We start from the raw sequence: 13785 nt of genomic DNA on the forward strand, positions 1-13785 counted from the left end.
ACACAATTATATTAACTTATAAAAACTTTATTCGTAACAAAGTGTAAATATTCGTGTATATGGAGTTATCATAATATATCACAGAGAGTAGCCAAATTTACTGATCCATTTAAGGCCTTCCTTAGTGTTTCCTGCAGGCTTGTATTCCAAGGCGATCCAATCATTGTAGCCATTGCTTTCTAAATGTTTGAGAATGTACTTGTAGTTGATTTCTCCTGGAACGTCTGGTTCATTTCTACTTGGAACTTGTGCAATCTGTAATTAGGTTGGTTGGTTAGTTGAAATAAGTATTTGAATAATAGTGTGGCATTTAATTTAACTTTTTAAATTATACATTATGCTCGTTTCAAACACAAGGAACAACTAAATGGAACCAATAGCAAATAATACATTATAATTATATGGTCACATCTTTACACTATTTGTTCTGGAAAAATCAAGAAAGCAAAATAATCTATTTTTTGTTGAAATTAAGACTCTTTGTATCAGCTAGTTGCTTTGTCTTCATTTTTAAGTATCTATATTTTGACCCAAATGTAGGTTATATTATTTCTAGAAATTTGTTTATTATACCTGCACGTGTCCAACATATGGCATGAGATTCTTTATATTGTAGGACATATCTCCGCAAATGTGTTGCAAGTGGAATATGTCTAGCTGAAGCTTTAAGTTCTCACTTCCAATTCTTTTAATAATTTCTACAGCTGTTAAAAAAAGTGTTTGTTTAAAAACTCTTTCTGGTATATTATTACAAAAACTTTGTTGCTGTTAAATTTGATTTTAATAATTATTTACCTTTTGTATAATCGCTAAGGAAGTATTTTGGTACAGTATGCTGATTTATGGGCTCAATTAGACCCAATAAATTATCTTTCTTCAGTTCACCTGCAGCATATAATAAATTGCTCTCAAACACTTCCCAGTTCTTTGCTGTAACAGCATCTATCTTTCCAGCCATTATATGTACTTTTCTTACACCAAGTGCTTTAGCATAGTTGATGGTTTCCTTTAAGTTTTCCTTAAATTCATTTTCTTTTCCGGGCACTGCAGTAACACCTAGTTCGCCTTTGCTCACATCTCCTATATTAAAATAAGAATAAGAAATTCGTTTCATTAGTCTTATTATAAAAGATAAAAGAATTCAATTCAATACAGAAAGTTGATAATAGAATCCTACCTGTCTTTAGATTTATTAGAACTTGTTCAATGCCAGCATTTTCCTTGGCTTGTTTTACCTGCTCTATACTATGGCCAAAAGGAAATCCGGTCTCCACAGCTTTAAAACCTGCCTCTTTTGCTAATGCATATCGTTCTAAAACTGTAGCGCCTTCAGTGAACATAAAAGCTAAATTAGCACAAAACTTCATCTTTACTATTTCACTTTTTATGTAAAAAAATTATGTAAGTTCAATAGTTGTGTAACCACTAATAAAAAGGTCACAGTTTTCCTAACATTTATATTAATTGTTGACATACAGTTATCAGTTTTCTTATCTAACCAAAACGACTACCGCGAGATACTGAATAAATAAGACACTTTTTGTGTACATAACAATTAACAAACCACAGATAATAATTTGCTATTTGCTACTCGCTTGGTTGACGTTCGAGTTTATTGACAGATCGATATTTTTTTATGGCAAGTTAATAATTCAATCAAAATATGTTAACAGGTCTTTTTTTTTGCTCGATCACCTTCAAAAAATCGATTCAAAAGCTACTTTGCCTTTTTAACATTTAACAAACTAGATCAAGAATTATAAAAAATATAAACAAGTATTTCTACTAAGCTTCATATTATTATATGTATACTTAGGTACCAAGTTACTATATATATATCGTCGCGTCGTATTTAAACAGGATTAGTCAAATAATAATACATTTTTGCTAAACTTTTCACGGATAGGGACCGACTATGGTATTAAATATAGGTCCAGATATTTAATACCATAGTGGGTATTTCATAGAAATTATACGGTTTTCATGCCAAACCAACGGTTTCAGGTTGATGATTATCTACTCTATCGACTTCTGTCTCCGTTTTATTCAATAGATCAGTTATATTCATTTTAAAACGTTAGGTTTCAATTAAAATTGCAATTAATTTTGTTGGTAGGTGACTACTGTAGTCTATACTTTTTATGAGGATTAACAGCTTAAACTTACTGATTAAGTAATTCATTGAAATTGATTAAACTAATAAAACAGTAGGTAGGTAGTGTGGTAGGTACAATAAACCATAGAGATTGATGTTGAAAATTTTAAATTGTACGGATTATAATTTATAATTTGTTTATTGAATATAAGAAATACTTATGTTTATAAAGCATTTGAATGCAAATATCAATTTGTATGGATAGAAATAAAACAACCAAGCAAGCTTATAACTTTTTCTCATTATTTTCAGTATAACCCATTGAGTACATTAGATTAAATATGGATTTAAATAACCATATTTTTATCCGTAACAATATTTAGCATTTAAACACAAGGTACATAAAAATCTAACAAGTTTGTATAACATGAATGTCGATAATAGGCGAACAAAAATAAATTATACTTACTTAGGAAATGGCCACTTCTATAATGTTTGGTTTACATATCGAAGCTGCACATTAAATTATTAATACAATAATGTAAGGTGGAATAGGTGTATCCTAAATTCTTAAAACTACGTGTTTGATTCACTGCTCAATTTAACTTGACAAATCATAAATGCATTTTCTGATGTCGCAGTACAGTGCTTATAGAGGTATTCACGGTTAATTATATAAATATAATTTTTGATATTAACACAGCCATATTTTACTACGTTGTGTAGTTGTAAATCTTAAACGCTAGTTAGTGTACTTAATCTATAAAGTTGAATAGATAATAGAAAAGTATACGATTTGAGCAGACTGTGCCAATACCCTGTATCACTTAGTCTTTCTATTCTTCCGAGTTTCATCATGGCAACCTTTGATGGCATCGTACCTACTGAGAAACCTCGCCCATGAAGTATCTTCACAATATTGTCACTGTCATCCGTCTTAAACCTGTTTTTAATTGCTAAAGTTACTTATTTACAAATATCACAGTACTCCGAAAATACATATCTATGCAATTGTGCTGTATGGGTCATTTAGGTTAATTTTTACTTTTCTCTTAAAATGTCGATGCGGTTGAAATTACGATTACAATCATTACAATCCAAGATGTATCAATTTAACCTTAGGAATAAAAAACAGGTCAAATCATCCAGAGTCAAAATCGTTAAATCTTATCTTATACTGTCTTTTTAAAAATATCATACAAAACTCAGACCAATATTTTGTATCCTCAACTTTCAGCAATTCTTAAAATATTTTCACTGGTTTTCATACTAGTATAACTTAATATAACAGATATAAATTCATTGGCCTCGATAAATATATTGTCATTGTAACATACAAAAGTATCGGAACTTGTCGGCTAAAACTATTTATCAGGTAGTCGTCTCAAGTACTGACCAGAAATTTCTCGTCTTGACCTTTTATAAAGTAAAAATTTATTAAGGAATAACTTTGGAGATGTATTTTCGTAAGATAATCCTAGCATTTCTTGCAGGTAGAAATATTATACACAAAGCATGAAGCGATCAAGATTGAAGACTTATTACATACCTATCTACATGCTATAAACGCTTTCAGCATAACGAACTCCATCTCCAAAGTTATTTTACACATATTTTTATTACTGTTTTAGAACCAGCAATAGTAATATAGTTAATACCAAGTCTTAGAATGATACAATAATTTGTAAAACTATCACTTAATTATTATCAGTACAAACTTAGGCAACGTAGTGGAATGTGATCGTTTACCATTCGACTAGTCTTAGGGAGACTGGGGACTTTGGTGATAGAAGGAAGTCAAACTGGACATCTATTTCACCTTCGTACTCCACCCGCCAATTTTGTAGAATCTGCAAACAACAAAACATGTTTATTTGTTAGCAAAATAACGTTTTAATTCATAAAATAGAATCGTGATTCTATTATGTTCCATATGAAAAAAGATATGGCAACACAACTGATTTCCGTTATTTTACAAATAAGAAACGTACCTAATCGAAAAAACAATAAAAATATTAATTATGAACTTTATATGTACCTATATCAGCGTGAAAAAGTGATTTCCCGTTTTAACGACTGATTTATGGACGTGAAAAAACTGAAAAAAACCTACTCTAACACAGTTCTCTCTTTTTCTTTTTGTGCATTAAATAAAATAATGCTCAAGGATAAAAAGATGCTAAGTTCATAATAAAATATCTCATAAAGCTAGCTTACTAGATTATTAATTAAAGCTGGTTAACTGTACCTTAGCTACTAACAAATGCAGCTCGAGCTCAACGAATCTCTTCCCGGGGCACATGCGCTTGCCGCGGCCGAACGGAGCGACGAGCGACGCGGCGTGCGGCTCGCGCACGTCGATCCATCGCTCAGGTAGGTACTCGCTCGCGCGCCAGAAGTTCTCTTCCCGCCGGCACGCGGTCACCGTGTGTGCGAGGACGAATGTCTACAAATAACGTACATTTTTAAGCTATTGCATAGCTTCTATCGCGGGCCTTGAGCGCGGGGACCGAATTCAGAAATTCCGTAACGAAAAAACCTCACGCTCCCCACTCCGACGGACACGGTGTGGCTTGAAGGCATGCTATGCAATAGCTTTACCGCGGCAGTCACCGAGTGCCACACGTCTTTTTTAAATTAATTTAGTATGTACATTATCCTACCTTTAATTAGATACTTAATGTACATACTAAATTATCAAGCATTTTCAATCAAGTTAAGGCGGTATTCGTTTTTCTTTTCACAATAACTTTTAAGAATATCTGTGCCAGTTAGATGATGTATTGATTTTATTCCTACTAAAATAGGTAAAGTAAAAACTAATAATTTAAATCTTACCCCAGCTGGTATTCTATGGCCGTCAATATTCACAGGTTGCTCCAGAAGTCTGGCCAAAAACGGTACAGTGGGTAACACTCGGAACGCTTCATTTGCCGCAGCTTTCAGAGATGGCGCTAATGCTAATTCTTCTATAGTTAAATCACCACAAGATGGCAGCTCAGATTTTATTTTTTGTTGCCAGTCCGGTCTTCCACTCAGTAGATATAGCAGAAATATCAAACTGTTCGCAAGCTGGAAAATACAATTTTTTTTTTTTATTTCGATAAACAAACAACATTTTTTGTACCTATATTTTAGATAGTTAATACAAGTAAACAAGATAGTTTATGTAATTTGAATTAATTTAAATAATAAGATATCAGCATACTTCGGTATTGGGACCAATTGACCATGAAATTAAAAAATATAATAGGCAAATTCTAAAAAACAAGTCCTATTATCCTTATGAACGACCCTGTTAACTTCAATACGAATCCCAAGATTCAAATAAAAGAGCCAGTAAAAACTTAATCAAATCTATTCAACCGAAAAAACGTTTATCCATTCAGCGATCTCAGACTAGTAGGTTTATAAGTACGTACATAAAGATCCTAGACAATAGTGCACTCACGGTTTCAATGCCAGCTGTGATAAAATCGATGACGGCGGCTTTTTTGTCCCTTGTGTCTAGTTCGGGGTTCGCGAGTATCTTGAGGAAGATCTCTTGCATGCCGTCATCCTGCGCCGCGCCGTGAGTCCTTGACTTCGCTTCCTCCATTAATTCCGATACTATCCTGCCATAAGCAATGCCGTATGTTAGATGTGTTTTTGGGTCCTTTGTTTGAGATTTATTATTCTGAGTACAAACAATATCGACTCTACATTTTATAAGTTACCTGTGTCTATTTACTTACTTAGGTTTTATTAAAATAAAGTTAAGGCATAATATGTAGTTATTTAAAATGAAACTATAATATTTTATGAGTTACTAGTACAAGAAACGATTGGAAACTCACGTGTGAATTGTTTCCTCGCTCCTCACGAACGTTTTGTAGAGCGTGGTAGGTGCAAACTTCCATAACGGCGCACCGTAATAGGAGTCCCTTTGAGCCCTAAAGTGAGCTTTCACCGCAGCCGCCAGCGTCGCCGCACGACCCGACATGCATCTCTCTAAGAAGCCTAGCCTTGCACCAAGCATAAGTCCGCATACCGCTGAAAATACAAATACAAATTTGAATTGCCATATCACTACCCATATAATACAATACATTTCAATTGCCAATGTGTTATGAAATAACTTAATTCACTAAAAAACCGATTCTATTCATCATAGCTAGACAATAACAACAATGACTAATCTCTTAAAACAATTAGTTTCCCCAAACGGGTTTGGACAAAAAATATACCTACCTAGAAGACTAGATGTTTGAATCATTTTAATTGCTAATCAGCATTATCTCATCATATTTATTTGAAACTAGCGGTCCGCCCCGGCTTCGCCCGTGGTACATGTTTACGTTTTCTCTACATAAAAACCATCCTCGTCCTTCAAGGAATATAATAAAAAAAGAATTATCGAAATCGGTTCAGCCGTTCTCGAGTTATGCGCTTACCAACACATTTTGCGATTCATTTTTATATATAAGAAGATTGAGTTGTTAACATATTACCTACATATTATTTTCTTTATTAAATTCTTTAACTTTACAATGTCGGATACACAACATTTTCTATCGATCAATCAATTTTGATCATCTCTATATTTGCACTATACCTAACTTTGAGTAAAATGAGATTTATATAATTTTAATTGGATGAAATCGTGCTATATTTGTTGAGATTGTAAAGCATAAACACAACCATTACCTAATTAATGAGTGTAATGTCGAACATACTCAAATGGAGATATCAGACAGAATAGGAGACTGGTTCTGCAGACTGCACATATGTGCATGTAAATAAGTACTATAATATTAGCCTTAGATCGTTGCGGTTACTAAGTATGTAGGACAGAAGGTTCGACTAACTGTTCTGAGGAACTAGTTTGACGATATTTCCCGTATACATGACGTTATAATAATTTGATTACAATGAAAAAATACTTAATAACCTTAAAAATATGGCTACAAAGTTCAACACAAGAAATAAGACGTTAATTATCTAAGTTTGTCCGACTTCAAAATCTTACTCATAATAATGTATCTTTGTACTTTTTGCACGTACAGTTCTTGTCTAATAATTAAAAATATAGGTACTCGTATGTTATAAAAGCTCAAATAACTTAATTAGGTTAAATATGCTGTTCAACTACTAGTACATTTGTCGTGATTATTCTAGAATCTAGACCTAATCAAGTGGTGCTCTAATTTGATAGACAAACCTAGTTACTTATCACATAATCGTCTATTCACGAACTTAACCCACATTCCTATTTACGCGTAGACGTTCGATTAATAATGTTACGTATTATGAAAATGAATTTATTGAATTACGCCAAGATCGTCGAGGTTATCGCCATACTATATTTAATTTTTATCAACAAATTTGTTCTTATTGAATATCGCGATTACATCCTACTCGCAATTACAATTAACTTTTTGTACTTCGATACATAAATCCGAACAAACAAATGTAATTGAGCACAAGACCAACTATCGAGTAACAAATATATTTGTAAACAACTGTAATTTCTTTCACAATAGTAATATTTAGGCTCATTAAAAAAATAATTAGCTAGCTATATCTTGGGTTGAAAATATAAAAATGTTCTAATTAACTGAACTGTTTGTGTTTGATATATTATGTAGGTAATATATATATTTGTTGCAATCTAAATTCTACACGTTAGTGAGATACCTATCTAATAAATGTGTATTATGGTCCGGGAGCCAGCAGCAGATTTTATGACCAAGTTCCTCTCAAGCGGTAATTAGTAAAATGCATCAAAGTATAGTATTATGAAGCCTCGTGAACGTCAGCTGGAGCTCGGTTGGGGGGAAGAGCAGTTGTAGCCTCCCGTATCAGCTGACGGTTTTTCCACCAAGATACAGCCAGCTGACATATATATTTATCCACAGTTACATAAATATAAGCTATCATCAGGTAAATTTTTGTTTGAGAGGAAATAACGGAAAATAATTTTTTCTTTAAATTTAACTTTCATGTTCGAGACACCAGCTGACGTATAATACACCATGTTGTAACCAGCTGACTATTTTTTTTCGTTGAGATATTGGGTTAGCTACAATTTGACAAATTTTTAGCTGAGAGGAAATGAATGAATGAATGTATTTTTTTTCCTATGTGCGTGGGAGGCTACAACCGCTCACCCCCCCAACCGAGCGCCAGCTGACGTTCACGAGGCTTTATAATACTATACTCTCATGCGTCTGACGAATTATCTCTTGAGAGGAAATAATGAACCAAATTTGCACCTGGCTCCCTAACCATTAGTTGGGTACGAGTTTTGGTTTGTCCAGGCTTACGTCAAATAAAACATTTTTAATAATAATCATCCTCTTTCGTGAATATCTCTTGTAATATTTTCGTAATTATAACTAGGTTCAATTTAAGCATATCAAAATAAGTAGAGCTTTTTCATTCATATAGTCTTCTGTCTAGTTACTTACAGGACACGCGTGTACCTAAGCTAAATAAGGAACCTTATATTATTATATGATAAATATATATTATATATGATAAATCTATAAAACAAATTTTGTTGAGCCAATTAATAACATTTAGTTTTTTATTGGACCAGTAGTTAGTTCGGTATTCCCATGTCTCGAGATTAGAGATAAAAATATTTCTTGAAACACTATAAATCTTTCGTAGTTATTATGTCTCATTAAAATAAGATGCATCGCCTAATTTATACGACGACGTCTGTGCAAAAAGAAGGTCTAGAAAATAATAATTGTATATAAATAAAATATTTCAAATTAGAAATAATTAAGACAAAACTACGTAGGTACCTAGTTATAGACGAAAAATAATGATTGAAGTAAAAACTGACTGAATAATGTATGGTCTAGGTTTACTGTAAACACTACAGAAATATGATATAATTTGTATAATAGCAAACCTTTTATCAATTGTTATGAGTTGTGTTTCTAACTTAGATATTATGCATCGTCATATATCATAACTGTCATGCGGGCGCGCAATCTATTCTACACAATTTTGACCTACATTACACTATCGTAAAAGCCATATTTCATTCAATAATGCTATCCTTTCAATGATATCTAAACAACGTGACGTAAGCTTAAGGACTGCTGATGCAATATAATAAAATGAACAAAACTGTATTTTGTTTTCTATACCGTAGCTTTTATATGGTGCATAATATGATGTCAATATTATAGTGGGTGGTCTTTTTAGATATACGAGCATAAGAGTTTCAGATTAGTGTTAATCATTATATCGTTATGTTTTTTATTTAAACTTACTTTTGGAAATGATAGGTATGATTATCAAATGATTCTGATATAAGTTACAATTATTTACTTAATTTATGTACTAATTTGATCGAATAAATGTCGCTATCTATAGCAATAGGTATAGGTATACAAAAAACACATATTATTTTTATAAATGTATAATCTTAATACATATGTATAAATCTCGTGTCACAATGTTTGTCCTCAATGGACTCCTAAACCACTTAACCGATTATAATAAAATTCGCACACCGTATGCAGTTCGATCCAACTTGAGAGATAGGATAGTTTTAACATGTAGGTACCACGGGCGAAGCCGGGGCGGACCGCTAGAACTATTATAAATGTAATACTATTTTAAGCTATCTGTGCTGCGATCACACAACCAACGAATATTCTACAAACACAACTATGTATAAAGAAAAGTGGAGAATAGCTAGGTACATCGTAAATAGATAGCAATATTATTACGGCTCAAAAACAGTGGTTACACAATCAAACTATTAGTTAACCACATTTACACTTAGCTCTTGTACACTGATTAGATCCTATAAAAAATATATTACATAACATAACAATTCTAAGAATAAAAATGAGTAAATATTTCATGCACCTATTGTCACGAATTTTTGCAAAAAAATTCCATCAATATTAATTGGTCTATTGAACTAGCATGTCGAAGGTTTTTTATTAGTCACCATTTAAACTAATATCGGAAACAAAAAAGTTTAACTGTTGTCTATTAAACTGTGGGATATAAAATTAAAGCGTAAACCTGTGGAGTAAACGTAACCTTGATAGATAATAGAATAATTTTGAATGTCATGTTTAGGGCCATGTATATTGTATCAACGTGGTATCAACGTACCAACCTATAGGTACAAACATTTCAATTTTGCATAAATTTGCATTTCATAATTGATCTAGTTTGAAACAACAAAATTGAAACTTAATAAACTTAATACGTAAGTAGTATACCGACTTAGTCAGAATATTAGTTGCGATATTGATACAGCTATATAAAATAAATCAGTATCTGTGAAATTCTCAGTGTTATCAGCTATAATAAAATATTTCTTCATTTACAACATAATGGCTACGATTTGGAAGGCAATTGAGACGAACAAAAGAAAAAGCTTGCCAAAAAGTAATGAAATGTATGGACTTGGCTATGAAAGGTCTATTTGCCGCATTGCTATTGAAGTAAGCGCATTAAGTGTTCAGTATATTTTTATTGTAGGTAAATTTACATGCTCGATATACATAATATGTATTATATATACCTGTGTTTGAATGTGACGTAATAAATCATATCATAATAGTCGTAATTGCTGCTCTAAGTAGGTACATTTATAATGTCCTGAATATTGAAATCGCATCGTATGGTAGAGCAATGAAAGATACGCTCCATGTCTTTAAAAATCGATCGTTAAAAGTGATGCAATACGCCTGTCTGGTAGGATACGGGGTTTCACGTAAAATTAGATCATAGAGTACAATAATATGAGCTGGTTGTATAGCTGTCGTATAACCTAAATTATTTACTTGTTATAATATGTTATGAACAAATGTCGAAATAGAGCTTTCAGCGTATCAGAGTCGCGTTAATTGTATTGTCTAATTATTCTAATCTTTTTTATTTGTTGCGCAATTAAAATTTGACCTCCATCTATCGCGTAAGAAAAGTAAAAATATTGTTCTTAGAAGAAAACCATAAAATATTCGTTATCTCGGGAGCAGTAAACTTAAATTTTTGTCGTTAGACTATTAAGATAAATAAGAGCACGCTCATGTGTTTATCTTCAAAAAAATATTAGGGATGTAAAAATCCGTAATTGCTGTTTACGTGACCGGCTTATCGGAATAGCAAGTACATCCGGCTGTACAAACAATTCGTGATTATTTTGTACGAATTTCCTTTCATTCAATGATTCCAAAACAACTTAATTTGCACAAATTAGTATATTTATACATTGAATCAAAGATGTATTTACCCAACTTCTGAATGAACATTTATTTGTTAAATATGAAAGTATAGTACCTATTTTACGTATTTTTTCAGTTCACACACACACATCTCATGAAAATCATTTGATGACACGGTTCCAGTTCTTGTTTTTCACAGATTTCTATAATTATAAAAAAATGTATGTATTGATTGAATATGAAATTCATAGGAAGGGAAAAAAATTATAATCTGGTATTGTAAGAACTTCATGAACTCTAAGGTCGTTATATTATTACGAAAAATATTTTGAATTCTAAAGAACTTTCTAAAGGGTTACAATGTTAACAGGAAACAGTAGCTGTCGATCAAGATGGGTTGCAATCGAGTTAAGTAGGTTCATAGGAAGTGTTTGATACAACAGCCCTCATAGATAAATTGAACAATAAGTTAATAGCCGATAGATAAGTACAGATATGCATTCGAACCCCTCCATTCACACTTGGAAGTGAAAGATATCTAGGTACATATGAATGTAGAGTCCTATAGTCTGCGATCTAACGTACCTATAAGACAAATTTATTTTTTTAAGAGATCACTATTGAATGATATTTTCGTCATTTCTAAAGATTTTCTTTATAAATAAATTATGAATTTATAATGATTTTTTTGATGAATGAATATATAATATATGAAATTATTGTGTTATAACAATTTTCATACATTTCATTCGCCCTTTCATTTATAAACAGATAAGCTTTTAACTAACTATGAATCATAAGTTAGTACCTACTACGTGAAAATAAAAATGTAAAATATTTAGGTACATTTTATTTAATAAATAAACGAGTTTGTATAAACGTATATCAATCAATCCTTATTAGACTAGTTTTATAATAACATCACTGCAAAACGGTGATTAGTCTCAGAAGAAACTCTTCCTGTTTCTAACTATAAATCAGGTTTATACATAAAAGCTAAGGCGGTAGTAAGTTGACCTAAATTACCTTTAGACCTAAACGGGAATTACCGTTGTGAGCAAACAACTCAGTAAGCAAAGTAAAAGAGAAGAGTTGTTTACTATTTACATTGATATAAATTAAATATTTTCTTATTCTTCCCAATTGTAAAAGAGTGAAATCAATTTTAACGAATATAATATAATATAATGTCTTTGATTTATAATATCGACGAATGTAAAATGAAAAGAAATTTACACAATTTTGAGCTGAGCGGAGACCTTCCCTGTAGCTTCAATTTTGCTAATACAAGTGTCAATTTTATATCAGCACTCAGTGACTCGGCAGGTATTGTTTATTTTATACATATGGCGATTTAATAAACTTTATTTACACTCCAAATACCTATATTATATTACTCACAATTCTCATAAATTTTGACCATAGACGAAGATTTTGTGACGATTAAAAACATGAGGTTTATAACATTTATTTTTGTGTATAGCTATTAAATTTACTCACATTCCAAGCCCATCCTGTTTGTAAGATGATCGAATCCAAGCACAGTGCCATCTGGCCGACGGCAATTCTTCAGAAGCACGAGGAAATCATCGCAGATATTGTTCAATTGTGGAATGAACCCTTGTATAGTCTGTGGACTCGTTAGCTCGGAAGTCAGATGGCGGCGTAAGTGATGCCATTTCTCCCCTTGCCTGCAAATTATTACCGTTTCACTTATCGCTACAAAGTAAGACCCTTCTGAACTATAATTGTAATAAATAGGTCCCCCTTAGGTTCAACGTACAACAGAAACAACATTTTTTTTAAGCTATATCCGAACCATAATAATCTAGAGTCAATAGAATCATTATTTTTTATTGAAGAGATCTATTACGTATAGCGCAATAAAATAAAATAATTCAGTGCCAAGACAAGTTCATAAATACAGATAAACTATAAAAATATTTAGGTATAATTCTCCAAAACTTGTTGCTATTACAGGTGTGGTCATAAATCCAATAGATTCGATCCATTATACTATGATGTTAATTACACTTAATTGACATTTATTTTTAAAATTGGTACGAAATAAATGGTCCATAAATAAAACTTCATAATTGATCATACCAAGCATTATGTATACATTGTATACATAACGATGCACAGCGGTCTTACGAGCAGATTTTTAAAAACACCTTAATTATATGAATGATATCTGCATAAATTTTCCCAACGATATATTTTCTGACAGAAATTACCTACTGGCGATTATTTATGAAGATATAGATACTGATAGCTGAATCAATTAAAAATCTTTAAACGATGTCCCGAAAGATCGATAACCTCAAATCTCTTTGCAAAAGCATGCAAAAAGAGTCATCATTTTTTATAAAAGCTAGACGATTGTAATTATAAAAATATTAAATTTACAACACAATCATATAAAGTGGATGACTGTAGTTGTGAAAAATCTTAAATTAAGCGCTCTGTTATATCCCCAGAGTCTAACAAATCATGTACAAA

General features: G+C 31.8%; 2 protein-coding genes across 3 annotated transcripts in view; both read right to left on the reverse strand.

The window, feature by feature from the left end:
- Positions 1–6: 6 nt before the first annotated feature.
- Gip (hydroxypyruvate isomerase-like protein Gip) lies at positions 7–1580 on the reverse strand. Its single transcript, XM_089708148.1, has 4 exons — positions 1178–1580; positions 796–1080; positions 574–704; positions 7–255 (listed from the first exon to the last, which is right to left on the reverse strand). The coding sequence occupies exons 1-4, from the start codon at positions 1365–1367 to the stop codon at positions 79–81; spliced, it is 783 nt and encodes a 260-aa protein (XP_089564274.1). The 5' UTR covers positions 1368–1580; the 3' UTR covers positions 7–78.
- Positions 1581–2376: 796 nt separating this feature from the next.
- shd (cytochrome P450 family 24 subfamily A member shade) overlaps positions 2377–13785 on the reverse strand; it is a 30666-nt gene continuing 19257 nt past the window's right edge. For both annotated transcript variants that reach the window (XM_089708256.1, XM_089708257.1), the window contains 6 exons: positions 12784–12974; positions 5932–6127; positions 5547–5709; positions 4934–5167; positions 4344–4541; positions 2377–3945 (listed from right to left, as the gene is read on the reverse strand). In XM_089708256.1, the coding sequence (XP_089564382.1) occupies positions 3841–3945; positions 4344–4541; positions 4934–5167; positions 5547–5709; positions 5932–6127; positions 12784–12974 (1087 nt within the window). In that variant the 3' untranslated portion in view covers positions 2377–3840. The remainder of the gene's footprint in view (positions 3946–4343; positions 4542–4933; positions 5168–5546; positions 5710–5931; positions 6128–12783; positions 12975–13785) is intronic.

The sequence above is a fragment of the Colias philodice genome, chromosome 20, assembly GCF_061535455.1.
Source record: "Colias philodice isolate Cphi_HAF_F1 chromosome 20, ilColPhil1 Martin Lab GWU primary, whole genome shotgun sequence".
Taxonomy (NCBI): domain Eukaryota; kingdom Metazoa; phylum Arthropoda; class Insecta; order Lepidoptera; family Pieridae; genus Colias; species Colias philodice.